Source organism: Periplaneta americana, chromosome 12 (genome assembly GCF_040183065.1).
Source record: "Periplaneta americana isolate PAMFEO1 chromosome 12, P.americana_PAMFEO1_priV1, whole genome shotgun sequence".
Classification (NCBI taxonomy): Eukaryota; Metazoa; Arthropoda; class Insecta; order Blattodea; family Blattidae; genus Periplaneta; species Periplaneta americana.
In genome coordinates this window covers 176,299,237-176,317,377 of record NC_091128.1, presented here as the reverse complement: position 1 = coordinate 176,317,377, position 18,141 = coordinate 176,299,237, and the positions used below count along the sequence as shown (strand labels likewise).

General features: G+C 37.4%; 1 protein-coding gene across 6 annotated transcripts in view; it reads right to left on the bottom strand.

The window, feature by feature from the left end:
* Positions 1-18,141, bottom strand: part of Ge-1 (Enhancer of mRNA-decapping protein 4 homolog Ge-1) — a 45,483-nt gene that overhangs the window by 13,861 nt on the left and 13,481 nt on the right. For 4 of the 6 annotated variants that reach the window (XM_069842640.1, XM_069842644.1, XM_069842642.1 and 1 more), the window contains exons 5-11: positions 17,839-17,992; positions 13,648-13,946; positions 13,379-13,568; positions 10,688-10,847; positions 7,938-8,099; positions 1,822-2,057; positions 1,650-1,751 (exon numbers count right to left, since the gene is read on the bottom strand). In XM_069842640.1, the coding sequence (XP_069698741.1) occupies positions 1,650-1,751; positions 1,822-2,057; positions 7,938-8,099; positions 10,688-10,847; positions 13,379-13,568; positions 13,648-13,946; positions 17,839-17,992 (1,303 nt within the window). The remainder of the gene's footprint in view (positions 1-1,649; positions 1,752-1,821; positions 2,058-7,937; positions 8,100-10,687; positions 10,848-13,378; positions 13,569-13,647; positions 13,947-17,838; positions 17,993-18,141) is intronic. The other 2 variants (XM_069842643.1, XM_069842645.1) reach the window with 2 other exon arrangements.

The following is an 18,141-nucleotide window of genomic DNA, read 5'->3' as shown; positions in this document are numbered from 1 at the left end:
CCTCGGAATAGGACTGGAGTCCATAATTTTACCTATTTTTAAAAAAGGGGGACAAAACCAACTGTGGTAACTTTCGAGGAATATCACTTTTGTTGACGTCGTACAAAATTTTGTCCAATATTCTTTTGAGAAGATTAACTCCGTATGTAGATGAAATTATTGGGGATCATCAGTGCAGTTTTCGGCGTAATAGATCGACTATTGATCAGATTTTTTGTATTCGACAGATAATGGAGAAAAAATGGGAGTATAAGGGTACAGTACATCAGTTATTCATAGATTTCAAAAAGGCTTATGACTCGGTTAAGAGGGAAGTATTATATGATATTCTTATTGAATTTGGTATTCCCAAGAAACTAGTTCGATTAATTAAAATGTGTCTCAGTGAAACATACAGCAGAGTCCGTATAGGTCAGTTTCTATCTGATGCTTTTCCAATTCACTGCGGGCTAAAGCAGGGAGATGCACTATCACCTTTACTTTTTAACTTCGCTCTAGAATATGCCATTAGGAAAGTTCAGGATAACAGGCAGGGTTTGGAATTGAACGGGTTACATCAGCTTCTTGTCTATGCGGATGACGTGAATATGTTAGGAGAAAATACACAAACGATTAGGGAAAACACGGAAATTTTACTTGAAGCAAGTAGAGCGATCGGTTTGGAAGTAAATCCCGAAAAGACAAAGTATATGATTATGTCTCGTGACCAGAATATTGTACGAAATGGAAATATAAAAATTGGAGATTTATCCTTCGAAGAGGTGGAAAAATTCAAATATCTTGGAGCAACAGTAACAAATATAAATGACACTCGGGAGGAAATTAAACGCAGAATAAATATGGGAAATGTGTGTTATTATTTGAGAAGCTCTTATCATCCAGTCTGGTGTCCAAAAATCTGAAAGTTAGAATTTATAAAACAGTTATATTACCTGTTCTTCTGTATGGTTGTGAAACTTGGACTCTCACTCTGAGAGAGGAACATAGGTTCAGGGTGTTTGAGAATAAGGTGCTTAGGAAAATATTTGGGGCTAAGCGGGATGAAGTTACAGGAGAATGGAGAAAGTTACACAACACAGAACTGCACGCATTGTATTCTTCACCTGACATAATTAGGAACATTAAATCCAGACGTTTGAGATGGGCAGGGCATGTAGCACATATGGGCGAATCCAGAAATGCATATAGAGTGTTAGTTGGGAGACCGGAGGGAAAAAGACCTTTAGGGAGGCCGAGACGTAGATGGGAGGATAATATTAAAATGGATTTGAGGGAGGTGGGGTATGATGATAGAGACTGGATTAATCTTGCACAGGATAGGGACCGATGGCGGGCTTATGTGAGGGCGGCAATGAACCTCCGGGTTCCTTAAAAGCCATTTGTAAGTAAGTAAGTAACAGTTAACAATATGACCAACTATTGTGACACCTCTAATATGCGTATATTTGAGGAATTATTGCAAGTAATAAAGTGAACCTAACAGCTAGAAAATTACTATATTTAAGAAGGTGATCAAGTAATGGGGAAAATATTGAATTGTAACTCAGTACTTCATATTACATTATACCAACTATACTTGGAGACAATAGCAGTCAAGCCTCTATATCGGTAATTACAAGAGTGTGAGCTGTGAATGACAAGTCAGTTACCTTGGCCAACACTTCTTCCAGGGGAGACGCGGAGATGTTTGTGATGAGTGTGGGGGAAGCGGAGATGGAGCCCTCGAGAATCCTGGTCACGCCCTGCAGCACCTGCAACAGTACCAGGCACATGCACCACGACACTCGACACATGCAGCAGGCTACAGCATCAGCTGCTTACCAGGTCGGTGGGGCTGTCCTTCTTGGCAGGTGAGCTGAACGCATCTGGAGTCATCAGGCTCAGCTGTTGCTGAGGCTGCTGCTGCTGCTGCTGCTGCTCTTGTGGCTGCTGAGCACTCAGGTTTGCCGGCTGCTGTGGGGCGTCAGTGGCGTGGTTTGCTGGCAAGTCTGTCACCATGGCTTCCAGTTCTGAGCTGTGCCCCACACCCGACATGTCAGAGAAGGCTTCTTGGTACACTAGGCATACACAGAAGGGAACGTCAAATGATAATCCTTCAAAATCACTTACTTCTTGCAAATTCGTGATATGTCAATTACACCAAAGGACATACAGTAAGACTTGTGCAAGGCATAACATAAATAAGGTGGAAACCTGTCCAATGTGAACACTTCTTTTAATTCCAGTGGATATAGAGTCTTATAGAGTTATTTATTTTGTATAATACAGTAGAACCCCTCTTTTACACTTTTCAAGGGACGAGCAAAAAATAGTGTAATTTGAAGGAGAGTGTAAATTGAGGGAAACAGTTTAGAGGTATTACAAAACTACAATAATTTATTTATTTGATACAAACTCACTCACAGAATGAATTTACATTTTAACACTAGAAATTCAGAAATTCATTGCATGGTAAAACAAATTCAAATGCTAAATAAAAAAGTGGTCTTCCAATGGATCCCGGCCCACTGCGGACTGAACGGTAACGAGAAAGCAGATATGTTAGCAAAGAAAGGAACTAAAATCAACTTAAAAACAAATTTCAAGTTCCCATATGAATCAATAAAACTAGTCATAAAAAGAATAAGTAACTGCGAACAGGCAAAACATCAAAATTCAAAATGGAAAGAATCATTTAAAGATCCAAAACTAATTCCCGATCTACCTCAAAAATCTGCAGTGGCCATTTAAGATTGGTTACTGGTCATGAGTGCCTCAGTAAACACCTCTTAGGACATTTGTGGACCTTCCATCAAAATATTGGGAAGCAAGAAGGATGATGACTTCATTGTTAAATCCAGAGCAAAAAAAAAAAAATCTCTCTCTCTCTCTCTCTCTCTCTCTCTCGTTTTTTCTTGTGAAGTGGTCTCATATTTTGGTTTCTTTCTTATTTTTGTTCTGCAATGATTCTATTTGTTTTTCGAGGTCATACAGATTCTCAAAAATAGTGTCATCACCATTGGCACCAGAAAAATATTTCCGCTGTGTTCCTAAGGCTGCAAATGCCTCTGCACTAGTGGGAATAAGATCACAATCATCATCATTATCATCATCATCATGGTCAGCATCACTGTCATCACCATCACCATTCACACGTCAGTTTGAAAATGGTCAACCACTTCTTCCAACAACTGTTCTTCTGTAGTCAAGGCATCATCATCTACAGATATGAAATCTGAAAATGGTACATCTGGCTGAAGAATTTCCCAGTCTGAATTTTCAAGTAGGCCTGCTTCCTCTTTTCCATTTCTTCTTCAGTCATTTTTGAAAAGATGGAAGCAGTTGGTAATGCTCGACTGCTTCACATCCCTCAATGCCTTTGCTATAAAATTGAGGCATCTAACACTGAGACCTTCATGTCTTTAGCATCCTTCCTATAATTTGCCTTCAAAGTATGAATAATGCCTAAATTCAAAGGCTGCAATTTGCTTGTACAGTTGGCTGGCAAAAATTCCAACTGAATATCCCATAGGTACAAGGTTTGAGGATGGGCTGGACACTGATCAGTATTACCGTTGGATGTAAAAGTACAATGTTGGCGACATTGAAATTCATGCTCCAAGCACATATACTAGATAACAAACACGCCATTTTGTGTCTCCTCACAACGGTGTAAATTGCGAAGTATTTGAAATTATGCAAACGTAAATGCAAGGTTTATAAGTTATAACCAGGGAAAGGATTTATATGTAAATACATATTTACTTATAAAGCTAATATAATTTATATTTTGCATTATCTTTATGTTTCACAATGTGTAGGGTTGAAAAATCCTACTTTTATTTTCCATATTTTTCCATATTTTAGAGTTTAGTACATATTTTCGTTAATTTCCATATATTTTCCATATTTCATATAAAACAGTCCATATTATATTAGGTTTAACAATAAAACAAAACAAAATTCCATTAACTTTTAAAAATACATTTCAACAATAGAGATTTAAACACATGTTCAGTAATCCCTTTAACATCAGAGTTATTTGAAAATTAGCAGTCCTATCAACAATGGGAAAGTAAGTTACAAAACTGTATTAATTTAATTTAAAATTTTTAACAGACTTCAGTTGTGCAGCTCAACAGTTAAATGCCAGTCAGAGTACACATAGGTTCAGTTTTGTAAATCATACTATAAAGACGGTAAATATGCCAAAAGTACGTCATTCAGTCAATTTAAAATCAAAACTAACAAGTTACATTTCAGAATTTAAAGAAGATGGTTTATCAACTGACAATAAAATATTATTTTGTAATTTGTGTCAGTGTGCAGTATCATCTACACAAAAGTTCCTGGTGCAACAACACATTACAACTAGTAAACATCAGGCCAACAAACAACTAAATTCCAAGCAGAGACAATTGTTTTTAACACAACCAACAACATCGAATGTAAGATCTGAGTTTAACATCGACCTGTGCCGTTCTCTCATCTCTGCTGATATTCCTCTCTACAAACTAAAGAATAAGGTCTTCAGGGAATTCCTTGAAAAATATACTCAACATACAATCCCGGATGAGTCAACACTTAGGAAGACGTATGCTCCATCCATCTACGATGAGACAATACAGAAGATAAGAGATGAAATTAAAGATAGTTCAATTTGGGTTTCCATTGATGAGACTCCCGACAAAGAAGGTAGACTTGTTGGTAATGTAGTTATCGGTTTGTTAAGTGAACAATATTCTGAACGAATTCTTTTACATTGTGATGTTCTAGAAAAGTGCAATAACAAAACTATAGTTAAACTGTTCAACGAAGCTATGGGTATCCTGTGGCCAAAGGGTATTATGTACGATAATGTGTTATTCTTTATTAGCGATGCTGCCCCTTATATGGTCAAAGCTGGACAAGCATTATCTGTTGTATATCCTAAATTGACTCATTTTACTTGTGTGGCGCATGCATTTCATCGTGTGGCAGAAGTGGTCAGAGACAATTTCCCTAAAGTAGATTTGTTGATTTCATCAGTGAAAAAAGTATTTCTCAAAGCTCCCAGTAGAGTTAACGTGTTGAAAGAAATGTACCCTGAAATTCCATTGCCACCAAAGCCAATTTTAACTAGATGGGGTACATGGCTAGAAGCAGTTGAATATTATGCCGAACATATAGACTCTATTAACAATGTTCTCCTTGCATTGGACTCTGAAGATGCAGTCTCAATTGATACTGCGAAAACAGTTACCTGTGACATAAGTGTGAAGAATGACTTAGCTCACATTCAGCATACATTTTCATGCATCATAAAAACGCTCAAAAGTCTCCAAAATAGGCACCTTTCACTATCTGAAAGTTTTGAAATTATAAATAGTACTGTGGAACAACTGAATCGTGGTAGAGGTAAAGTTGCAGATGCAGTAAGAGCTAAGGTGGACACTGTACTTTCAAAAAACCCTGGATATGAAGAACTACAAAAGGTTGTTGCTGTGATGAGTGGTGAATCAACAGTGAAGATTAACTTGGACTTATCCCCAGCAGACATTGTGAAATTGAATTATGTACCAGTTACTTCTTGTGACGTCGAACGCTCTTTTAGTCAGTATAAATCTATCCTCAGAGACAATAGAAGAAGATTCACTTTTCAGCACTTGAAAGAAATGTTTGTAACCTATTATTATGGTAACAGACAATAAAAACTGTGTTTTGTTGAAACTACATTGGAAGATAAGGTACGTCCATTATATTTTTTGTTTAGTTTGATTAAAATGTACCAATATTTAACGTACATAGTCATTTTTTTATAATTTTAAGTCCATATTTAATTCCATATTTTGGTAAAAATCCATATTTAATTCCATATTTTGGTAAAAATAACTACATATATATTTACATATTTCATATATTTTTAGTCCATATAAATCCGTTCCCTGGTTATAACATTATGAACATATGAAAATTGAAGGGACCGAAAAATAATACTGTAAATGGCGGGAAAACATAAATAGCGGGGTTCTACTGTATTTCGAAATGCAGTCATACTGTTAGATTCTAAATCGACTATATTATCAACAGTCTCTAACTCCTGCCCTACTTCTCAAATAATTGAAATAATTCAGATGTTCTTCCAATTAACAACACTCAACAACAGAATCATTTTCCAATGGATTCTATCTCATTGTGGAATTCTGGCAAATGAAAGTATCAATGCTTTGGCTAAGAAGAAAAATACAGTCATTCACAGATCTGTTCCTAAATCTGTATTTCATTCTGGGGCTGCAAAAGGGTATCTGTCGGATACAGGGGAGAGCCATTAATCCTTCCCATTGAAGGCTTTAAGGAACCAACCTGGACAAATACCCAATGTCCCATCCCTACCTTCCCGTGGTGCAGCTGTTAGTAAGCATAATTTTACGAGCCAAATTAAAGGGGGGGTCTACTCATCAATTAGCACTGGTCAGCTTGACGAGTTAATGACTGAATTTGGTATAATTTTCCTCTATTCAATACCTAATTCCCTCTTTACCCTTTCCTATCCAGTCCTCTGACTGAACTCTTACTTTCTTCGACCCTGACGGCATTAGAGCATTCGAGGCCTAGGGGTTCATTTCCCTTTCCTTCCTCCTCTTCTTACTTTTCTGTTCCTAGTGCTGACCTGCTATGGCACTAAAATCTCCTCCAATGGCTTAAGGAGGGAAAGCTGGTGATCAACAAGATCTCCCAGCTAGGTCCAATGGACCCGTCGACCAACAGCAGGTGTGGTCCTCCAGACATTCTGGGGGTTGTGTGTGAATGAAGTAGCCACCAAAACGCTAAAATATGGTGTTCACTTAAATCGGCTACAACTTGCCATTTAACCCTCAAAATCTGTGCTTCAGTGGCTGGCCATTATAATATCTTTGAAAAATATTGGAGTGCAAGAGGTCAAATGACTTTATTGTCAAACGCCTGGCATTAGAAAACAACAACATATTTCATTCTGCAAAGCAACTCATTAATATACAAAGATATTAATCAAAATTTTATATCCACATTACATGGGAATAAATGGAGCATTCTGCATCAAAATCCACATGTGATTTCTGATTTACCAGGGAAATCTTCTGTAGCAGCATTCAGATTGATCACAGGACATGATTGTCTGGCCAAGCATTTGCACAGAATTGAAATATATCAATCTTCAAATTGTCTGTTATGCGACTTACAAGAAGCAATAGATTTAGATCATCTTAAAATCTGTACATCAGTAGCTTATCTTGAAAATATTCATGAAAAATATTGGAGTGCGAGAGGACAAATGGCTTTGTTGCCAATCATCTGGCATTAGACAACAACAACAACAACAACAACAATAAGATTTTGTATAATATGAAATCTGTCCAACGTGGAAACAGAAGACAATATTTTAGGAATTTCAAAAACTTCTATAACGCATAAAAAAAATTTAAATTTAAAATTATGTTGTATTTAACAACGCTCGCAACTGCCGAGGTTATATCAGCATCGCTGGTATGCCGGAATTTTGTCCCGCAGTTCTTTTACATGCCAGTAAATCTACTGACACGTGCCTGTCGCATTTAAGCATACTTAAATGCCATCGACCTGGCCTGGGATCGAACCCGCAACTTCGGGCGTAGAAGGGCAGCACTATACCAACTCTGCCAACCAGGCCGGCAACAGAAAAATAAGAACAGTTTTTTACGTCATATCTTCAAGACTTTAGACGATTTCACTCTCTAATTTCGTAATTCTTGAAGGCCTGTTTTGAATATTTTACTGTCTATTTCCTGAATTTTAACTTCCTATTTGTCTGCCCATTTAACCAAAACAAATGCCTGAACTTCAGGGACTCTAGTTATGTCTAACATGTCTCGAACCTTATACCCATGCTGCAACTTTCTGGTAGCAATGGGTTCAACAAAAGGCAAGTCACAAAATTAAATGACGTGAATAGGGATACTCACTCAGAGAGTCGTGTGACAAGGTACTGAGTCTCTGGTCCGTGTCGCCCAAGATAACGGGTGGCTGGAAGGCAATGTGGCACTCCTGTAGAGACTTGGGCTGCACCAGGTACATCCTCACAACCACTGCCTGCACGAACTGCTGCAGCTCGTCATCTGCGTCCTCTGTCACCATAACAATTGCATATTAGAGAGACATTCCAATTAATCTCTTTATAATATATGGAGTGGCCCAAAAGTTCCGTACCTTAGGCTGGATTACAATCTTTGTTCAATGTAATGACCAAATCGTATCATTACAATGTTAACAGAACTGAATTTTCTGAAACACATATAATTACAGATCTGTGAAATTCATGAGTTGAGATAACGCAAATTGATCTCATTTTGCCAACTGTCTGAACCACTTCTTTATACTTCTTCACTTAACCTCAAAAAACGCAATTTTAAATCGTTTAATAACGAGAAAAAAATATAACTGAAGTTTTAAAATGAATTCCAGCATACTTGTTTTATTCGTAAAATCTTAACACTGTTATATTTTTAAGTAATATTTACACAATTTCAATCTCCTTTTCTTTTCTTTTTTTTTTTTCGATGGCACATTTCATTCCTCCATTTTGTAAACAAATGAATGCAAACACCATTAAAATATTTTATTTGATATTTATTTGTCAGCAAATTTTACAAATCATAGTTATGATGGATCTTTATATTTCTGCTTTTTGATTCACCATCCCTTTAATACATACCCACATACCACCCTTTTATGTTAATAATATTTGCTAAGTATTTCCTGATTACTTCCTAATCTCCTGTTTCAACTGAATTGCTATTATCCTTCTCTATCTATCCTCTTCTATTCACTCTCATACTTATACTGTCGCTCTTCCATTTCTCGTTTTCCTACATTGTATATTTCTCTCCTTAATAATTTGCACTATTTTTTATTCTCAAACCCACCTACTCTTAATCATTCTTTCCCAGTTATTTTCTCCTAAATTATTTGTCTACATTTCCGTTTTCTCTATTTTACAGTACTTACATCACTTATAATCTCCCTATTATTCTACTCTCTATTCATTTACTTACCTATCTCTTTCTCTTCGCTTCACTCCTAAATTCCCTCTTTTATTGCCTCTTTCCTTATATTTATATCAGGTGGCCCGGGCCAAGTTACCTGGTAGAGGTTTTTTCCGGGGTTTTCCCTCAACCCAATATGAGCAAATATTGGGTAACTTTTGGTGCTGGACATATTTGATTGTATTAAATACAGTTATAATAATTAAATTAACTTTGAAAGGTATATACATAAATATAGAACTAAAAATATGAATTCTCTGCATCTGTCTGAACCAAAATGTAAAACCAATGCAGCTTTTTATCATAGTCAAGGTCCCAGATTATTAAACAAATTTTATTCCAATAATATTTCAACCACGAATCCTCTCCAAATTAAGAAAAAAAAATAAATAAAAAATTTGTATTGGATTTATAGTTTGGGTTGAAACATATTAAACACTATTTAATCTGTATTCACTCTCAATTTTAATTTTATTTTTGTCTGTATTGAATCCACTCCTGAGCACGAGTCTTACTCATTCAGGAGTGGGCTAGTTTATCTTTCATTGTATTATTAACTTGTATTCATTTAAAACTTACTAGCAATAAAAATAAATAAAATAGTCCCCTTGGAGTCGGTAAGTATGCAAATAGATTTTTCAGAAATCTGTGTAACACACTGAGGAGCAGCATCAATAGCTAGCAATTCAGTGTAAGACTGGAGGAGGATGAACTTGCATGTATATTATAATTCTAAAATAAACCACCAAATTTGCACTTAAATCTTAAGATTTTACGAATTTTCTAAAAATAAAACCACTTTCATGAGACTCTACATGTAATCCATAATGAGAAAACATATGAGACTCATTTTTTTTTTCTACCATGATATAATCTTTTCGCTGTAAGAAAAATCCTAATGTAAACAATAGCACGTGACTGAAGTGAGGCTTCATTGGCCGCTGTTTGGCGCCATAGATTCTCAGTACGTGTTCCCGCCTACTGTTGTACATTCTGTTCCATGTTAAACATTTCCCGTTACTCATCAAGTAGACCTAACCTCACTACTACGCATTCGTTTGCTGAGGAAACATTTACTTTATAATTACTACAATTAAATTATTTTCAAGTCTTATGTCTTCACAATGGACAGTTGAGGATACAGAAGCCATACTTCGGTACTACGTGCTTACGTGAGCAACTACGAGCTCAAGTGACGCCAGCTTGTTACAAGAACAGACTACCTCGGTATTACTGTTGGTATTCATCCGCATTCATAGTACATAACAAAATATAAAAGTAGCTTTTCTTTTACATATCGTTTTACTTTTGAGTGAAGTTATATGTTTCATTGTATTTAACAAATTCGAATTCAATTTTTTATTTTCAAATAATACAAGATTATGGTTTCCAAATACGAACTATATTTTCCTGCGTCATGTAAGTGTTTCGACTGGGAGCCAATCACGGGTATGACAGCAACGTGCTTATGTTTACATTAGGATTTTTCTTACAGTGAAAACAGTATATTTATCCAGTCCTATGATGTTCTACATCTGAAAAATGTAATTTTTAGCTATGCTTTTTTATGGTTTATCAAGAACACTGGGTTTCATCTCGCACATAAATTTCAGTATTTGTTTAGACTTCCTGACATTACCAAGTAAATACTGCAGTTGAACTCATCATACCATTGCACAGATCCTCCAGGCTTGAACTCTTGAATTTCCTGAGACCAGCGTCAACGATGCCAAAGCTCAGTATCGGGTATGGAAGCATGAACTCTGACACAGAACAGACGTACGCACACGTCTCTGCAGCATCCTTGTGTAGCTGTAGCACGTACAGCAGCTGGAAGTACAAAGGCCCCACTTCAACGTCTGTTCACTGTGTATTCAGAATGTCTATAAACTACTGCAATTCAACATCATATTTATTGACCTACAGTCAGTGGCGTAGCCAGCAGGTGGACCAGGTAGGGCCAGGCCCATCCAAAAATATACGAATTTTTGCGTTTTTTATGCAAAATACTTGACATTAAAACTAAATCATGGAACCAGTGCAATAGTTACAGTAGATAGCATTAAGGCAAGAAGTCAAAAATGCGTGCATTTCTTCAAGAGCCAATTTAACTCTGTTGGGTTGGGCCTAAAAATTATCTGGCAGCGATAAAAAGAAGGAAGCTGTGGAGGCTACTGAATTGTTACATCAGCTAGAAAAATTTGACACCTTATTTTATTTGGTATGTTTAGACGATATTCTTGTTCTTGCAAATTCATTATCGGAAGCACCTCAGTCTCCAAAAATGGATATTAGTAAATGTTCGTCCTTCATTAAGGCAAAGCTCTGACACGAAGTAAAATTCGACAATCATGTCAAGCACAAGGCTTTGTAATCTAGCAATTCCATCCATTGAGAGGGAGAAAAGTTGGGATTTGTCGAAGGACCCATCATCAGCGATCGACAGATTCGTTGCTAGGAAATCTCGACAGCTCCAGATCACCTTATGAAGTATTTGTATAGATATGCCTTGCATGATTGTTTATCATAATTTTGCATGTTATTAAATAAGACTTCCGAGAATGAGTTTCAAGAAATTGATGGCAGCAGCATTGTCAGGAGATGGGTCAGGTACTTTCTGAACCCTGCATATCTGGCCCACCCAAAATAATTACTTACTTACTTACGGCTTTTAAGGAACCCGGAGGTTCATTGCCGCCCTCACATAAGCCCGCCATTGGTCCCTATCCTGAGCAAGATTAATCCAGTCTCTACCATCATGTCCCACCTCCCTCAAATCCATTTTAATATTATCTTCCCATCTACGTCTCGACCTCCCCAAAGGTCTTTTTCCCGCCGGCCTCCCAACTAACACTCTATATGCATTTCTGGATTCGCCCATATGTGCTACATGCCCTGCCCATCTCAAACGTCTGGATTTAATGTTCCTAATTATGTCAGGTGAAGAATACAATACGTGCAGTTCTGCGTTGTGTAACTTTCTCCATTCTCCTGTAACTTCATCCCTCTTAGCCCCAAATATTTTCCTAAGCACCTTAATCTCAAACACCCTTAATCTCTGTTCCTCTCTCAGAGTGAGAGTCCAAGTTTCACAGCCATACAGAACAACTGGTAATATAACTGTTTTATAAATTCTAACTTTCAGAATTTTTGACAGCAGACTAGATGACAAAAGCTTCTCAACCGAATAATAACAGGCATTTCCCATATTTATTCTGTGTTTAATTTCCTCCCGAGTGTCATTTATATTTGTTACTGTTGCTCTAAGATATTTGAATTTTTCCACCTCTTCGAAAGATAAATCTCCAATTTTTATAGTTCCATTTCGTACAATATTCTGGTCACGAGACATAATCATATACTTAGTCTTTTCAGGATTTACTTCCAACCCTATCTCTTTACTTGCTTCAAGTAGAATTTCCGTGTTTTCTCTAATTGTTTGTGGATTTTCTGCTAACATATTCACGTCATCCGCATAGACAAGAAGCTGATGTAACCCATTCAATTCCAAACCCTCTGAGTTATCCTGAATTTTCCTAATGGCATATTCTAGAGTGAAGTTAAAAAGTAGAGGTGACAATGCATCTCCCTGCTTTACCCAAAATAATTAGTCTGGCTAATCCACTGCCTACAGTATTTACAACAGAGAACATTTCATAAAATTTTTGCATGTTAATTGAACTATATAAATATTATTATAAATTATACAGCTGCAGTACAATAAAAGTCTTATTTCCGCTGAAAGGCTCGCAACAAGTCTTACACACTTCTGCAATGAAATAGGAAATGTAAGGAAAAATAATTAAATGATATGCAATTGTACATCCTTGCAACGGAATTTGGGACTATAGGAAGGTTCTGTGCGAGCTCCAAGCCAGTTGGTCACTTGTCTCACTCTATTTTTCAACATTTCATTGAAGGAACTTAGAGAATTTAGAAAGGGAGAAGTTGAAAATGGACTTTACCTAATAGCTAGGGATGTGTTTTGTAGTGATTATTTTACCTCTATTCCAGTGCTTATTTTATCATGATTTTGGTGAATATTTCGTGGAAATATGAAGGCTTGGGCTAATATTTCGTAAAAAATATCAGAATACAGTTATTAATATTATGTATAATAAGATGAAGAGGAAGACGAGGAGGAGGAAGACGAGGAGGAGGAAGACGACGTGGAGGAGGATGATGATGAAACTGAAATCTATTTCACAACCAAGGTAATGTTTTACAATCAATAGCACCGGTGAGTAATAATTTAAAATATATTTTCAAGGAATTTCCTGCATGCTTGACACTGGGAATGTTCTCATACCCATGCCAATGCTGTGAGGACCGCCTACCAAGGAGATGTCAGTGCACTGCACCTTGTAGTTGATGTCAGAGAGCAGCAGGTAGCCAGCGCCCAAGTCCAGCCCAGCCTTGAGGACGATGGCCTTCTTCCCGGCTTCGGGAGTGAACTTGATGGTCTGCAGACACGTCCACGACTCACAGGACCAGATCTTGAGCTCCGAGTTGTTCTCTGCACCAGTGATTGCAAACTTCCAGAACTGCACCCTAAAATACAACTTCTGTAAGTGTAACAAGTACATTAATTCAATTTAACGGTAATTGTACAGCATCGTGCGCTACTCACTCTGGGTTGTATGTCTTGTGATTATCCAGGAAGAACAGAGAGGAGAGGGGTTTGCCGTCGTGTGGCTGCCACTGGTGCAAACATCGTGGCTTGCTGTCATTGTGCATGTACACTTGGAAGAACTTCACATCACCATCCAGACTGGCTGTTGCCAAAGCAGTTCCATCTGGAGAGAATGCTGCGTCAATGATTGGGGCTGTGTGCTCCTTGATCTCCAGGTAGCCCTCCTCAACCGACTCTGGCTGCAGAGGTCCTACCCCATGCTTTGTGGTTACCATGCCCACATTCCACATCTCAGCCTGGAACAATAATAATTTCTCATCATGCAGGATACTTGAATAGTATCATAATGTTGTTGTTGTTTTCTAATGCCAGGCGTTTGACAATAAAGTCATTTGACCTCTTGCACTCCAATATTTTTCAAAGATATTGTCATGGTTAGCCACTGACGCACAGATTTTGAGACGTTCTGAATCCATTTCTTGATTTGAGTATAGTATCAATGTAGCAGCAGGGTTGCCATATTCTCTTATCAGGAATCCAGGACAGGTGATGATACTGCGGTCCTACCGTAACATGACTACACATTTAAATTAATTCAATTTGCAATACCACCGATTTTATTAATTTTATGCATTTCTAGCAATTATTGTAGGAGCTAAACGTTTAATTTTGTTACATAGATTATAAAATTTCCTTTGAATTATTGTTAAAGTCTGGAAAAATGTCATGTCTTGGTTTGAATTGTAAATTATTTAAAAATAGCGTGTAAGAGGGCCTTAGACTAGAAATGTTTAACTTAAATGTAGTTCTGTTTATAAGTATGCATAAGGGTGTAATTATTTGACTTATTTGAACTGTTGTATCACTGAAGCGAGGTGAGTCAGTGAAGTTATGGTTTTACAGTGCAGTGAACAGTTCCGATCAGTGATAATTTATATCGTCAGTGAAATGTGTTCTATAGTGTCAGTGAAATGTGTTGTAGAGTGTCAGTGAAATGTGTGCTAAAGTGTCAGTGAAATGGGTCATAGTGCCACTACAGTGAGTGAGATGAGAGTAAAGTGAAAGACTATTGAAACTTATGTAGGGCCTATACATATGTAAATGTTATATTTTATTTAACAATGCTCGCAACTGCAGAGGTTATATCAGCGTCGCCGGATGTGCCGGAATTTTGTCCCGCAGGAGTTCTTTTACATGCCAGTAAATCTACTGACATGAGCCTGTCGCATTTAAGCACACTTAAATGCCATCGACCTGGCCCGGGATCGAACCCGCAACCTTGGGAATAGGCTATACCAACTTGCCAACCAGGTCGACTATACATATGTAGGTTGTATTGTAAAATTAGGTATTTTATGTTTTATTATTAATTGTAATTATTGTGTTAAATTGTATTGTGTATTCTTATTGTATTGTGTATTGTATAATTGTATTGTGTATTGTTTATATTGTGTATACCACTGCCACCGGGTGCTTGCCCACATACATACATATAGCCTGATCTATACATAAAAATGCATGATGCAGAGTTTAAGTCCTATCAGTAATAAATCAACTTCCAAAGAGAGTAAAGAATAAAGATACTGTGTAATACCTAATACATACTACAGTGTTATTGTATTTACAATAGAACCCCAAATATCCATCACCCTATTAACCGATTGGCAAATTATCCGACTGTCTATTTTTCGCTTTCTTTTTTCTTCTTCAGAAATAAATAACTCATATGAAGTACTGTTTTGTACATCATATTAGTAGGTTCTACATATGTTTTTGCTAGAGAGTGTTATTACAAGCTCTTATCTTTACAGAGCATTGTCTACTGTTCGAATTGCTGGTTTATAATATAACTTGTATATAAAATGTCTTCCACAGATGTTAACAGAAAACGTGTTATGCTAAGTATAAAAAAAAAAAATTGGAAATAATTGAATGGTTTGAGAAAGAGAAACTGTGGCTCATCTCGCATCAGAATACGAGATTGGAGTTACAACTGCGCAATTTACTCGTAATAAAGAAAAAACAAGGATAAAGTGTACCAAAAGTATGTAAATCTACAACATGAGACCTCCTCTATTCCTATCTTTCCTGAGGCAGTCATTACAAAGGGATTCGTTGTCCCTTAAAAACCCGTCGTTGACAACCAGACTTAAATTAGTGAACTTCTGATCCACTACCTAGAGAGTTAAATACAAGACCATGGAGGAAATTACAAAATCTTTCATGGTGCAGATTACCCGATTTTTTCGATTAACTGTTCAGTCCATCCCCTTCATTACCACGGATAATACAGGTTCTACTGTACGTCAATACAACCTGACAGAAGGTGCCAGATTGCGTTGACGAAGACAGTGAACAGAGGGTGGGTAGGGTCTTGAAAAAATTAAAACAAAATTTTAAAAATAATTTTATACAAAAGAGCAAAAAGTGGTATTTTTTTTAATTATTTTGACATTCCAGGATAAATATAACTCAGTTCAGGACACAGGAAACACCATTAAAATCCAGAACAATACTGGAAAATCCAGGATGTCTGACAACCCTATGTAGCAGTGTGATTAAGTATTTTCCAACTTAAAAAAAAATCTTGTCACAAGTATTAGAAGTTTCCAATTGATAATCCGTCCTTCTCAAAGTGACACTTATTTATGTAAATAACACTGCTGTAAGAGCTTTGTTAATGTTTGTAATTATTTAATAAAGTACATACAGTTTACCTTCCCCCAATTGCAGATGTAGAGCAGACATGGCGGTGCACAGCCGAGCTGTACACATGCGAATGGGGAAAGATAAAATGTATGCACTGTAAATACATCTCTCTCTTTTTTTTTTAAGAGAGTTAGATGATCTGGTTGCTAAAATTGTTGTTTGTAAGCTTTTGTAAATTTAATTCTAACTAAGACAAATATTTATGTAAGATTACCAAACAAATTCAGTATGCCATAGACAGAAATAAAATTTGAGAGCAGAATGGAGATACAGAATTAAGTACTTATTTTGAGGATGGAAAAAAATGATCATAAATCCTTTGTTACAACACTACATGTGTGTTTGCTGACAATAAATTGAAAGAGTATAAGGATATGTACATGTAATGTAATGTAAATTTATTTCAACTCAACAATAATAATTCCTTTCTACAATTCACCTTAAACGCTCTCGTCAACAACAGGATTTTCACTCATCACAGTATTCGTTATAGGTTATAGCACTCCACTGACGGCAATGACAATTTACTTGGACTATTACGAACGACAATGAACTGTTAATCTTAACTAATATTTACAAAGCACTATTTACAAATCAGAACTGTCAGTTCTCAGTTCACAGTTCTTCTACCTCAGTCACTCGAGTTCACAGTATCTCGAACCACAGACCTTCAGAGACAGTCCACTGTACTCGAACTCAGGTCCCTCCCACTGCGGTCCACTGCACTCGAACTCAGGTCCCTCCAACTGCGGTCCACTGCACTCGAACTCAGGCCTTCGGATGCTGACACAGTTGCGGACGCACACTCGAGTCGAACTCCGATACACAAGACTGGCTTGCTTGCTCTGGCTTACTCACTGAATGGCTGAATAAACTGAAAACTGCTCAAGTTCGCTCGCGTTTCTTCTTTTATAGCAAAATCATAGTTGCGAGAAATTTCTACGGGTGTGCAGAGATAGCTCTCTCGAATTATCTGGATATCTCCACTTCGACCGACTTCTGGAAGAGTCGGGAGGGTCCGTCCCCCCTTCACTCCGCACGCAGCAGTTGCGCGCGCACCCTCCCCTCGTTGCGTTGAAGTAATACACCCCCTCTGCCCTTCAGCATGCAGATGCTCCCCGTACCAGCGTTTCGTCTGCCGCGCACCCTGTCGGACGCGTGTTCAAACCCCGTTGCAGCTGTCACAGCAATTAAATGGCTTAAGAATGTTCTAACTTCTACTAATTGGTACACTGTTTAAAAACCAGGAATGTACACATATTAAAACTTGTTTTACTTGATAATGATGTTTCGTGACATTCCCTTTTCACCCAACACCTTTCATTTCTACTCTCAGCTTTTTCTTGCTTACATTAAATGAAGATCTCTTTTAAGAAAAACCTACATTTAAGGATAAAAAAATAGTCCTCCAAAGATTCGTTATACTAAAAAGGTTTCACTGCAGCCAGTCGGCTCGGCTAGAACATTGTGACTGCTCACCTTTGGTCCATGTGTTAGCACCAGGAGCTTGGCCACATCGTCATACGCAACATCGGAGCTCTCGTCATCAGGTATGTATGGACACCAGATGACTCTGTGGTTGCTGCTGGGTGTGCGATCTGTGTTCTGCTCAACATGAAGCAGAAGAGTGCAGCTGACAGAGAGTTAAGGATCACGTCTGAGTGCAGTGTCAAGCATACACCATGCTATGGGATCAGCATTAACCTCCAACATATTTGTGCTACTTCATTCCTCATTTGCCACTTGAAGAGGGTCTATATGCAATGAAACTGTAGTTTGCTG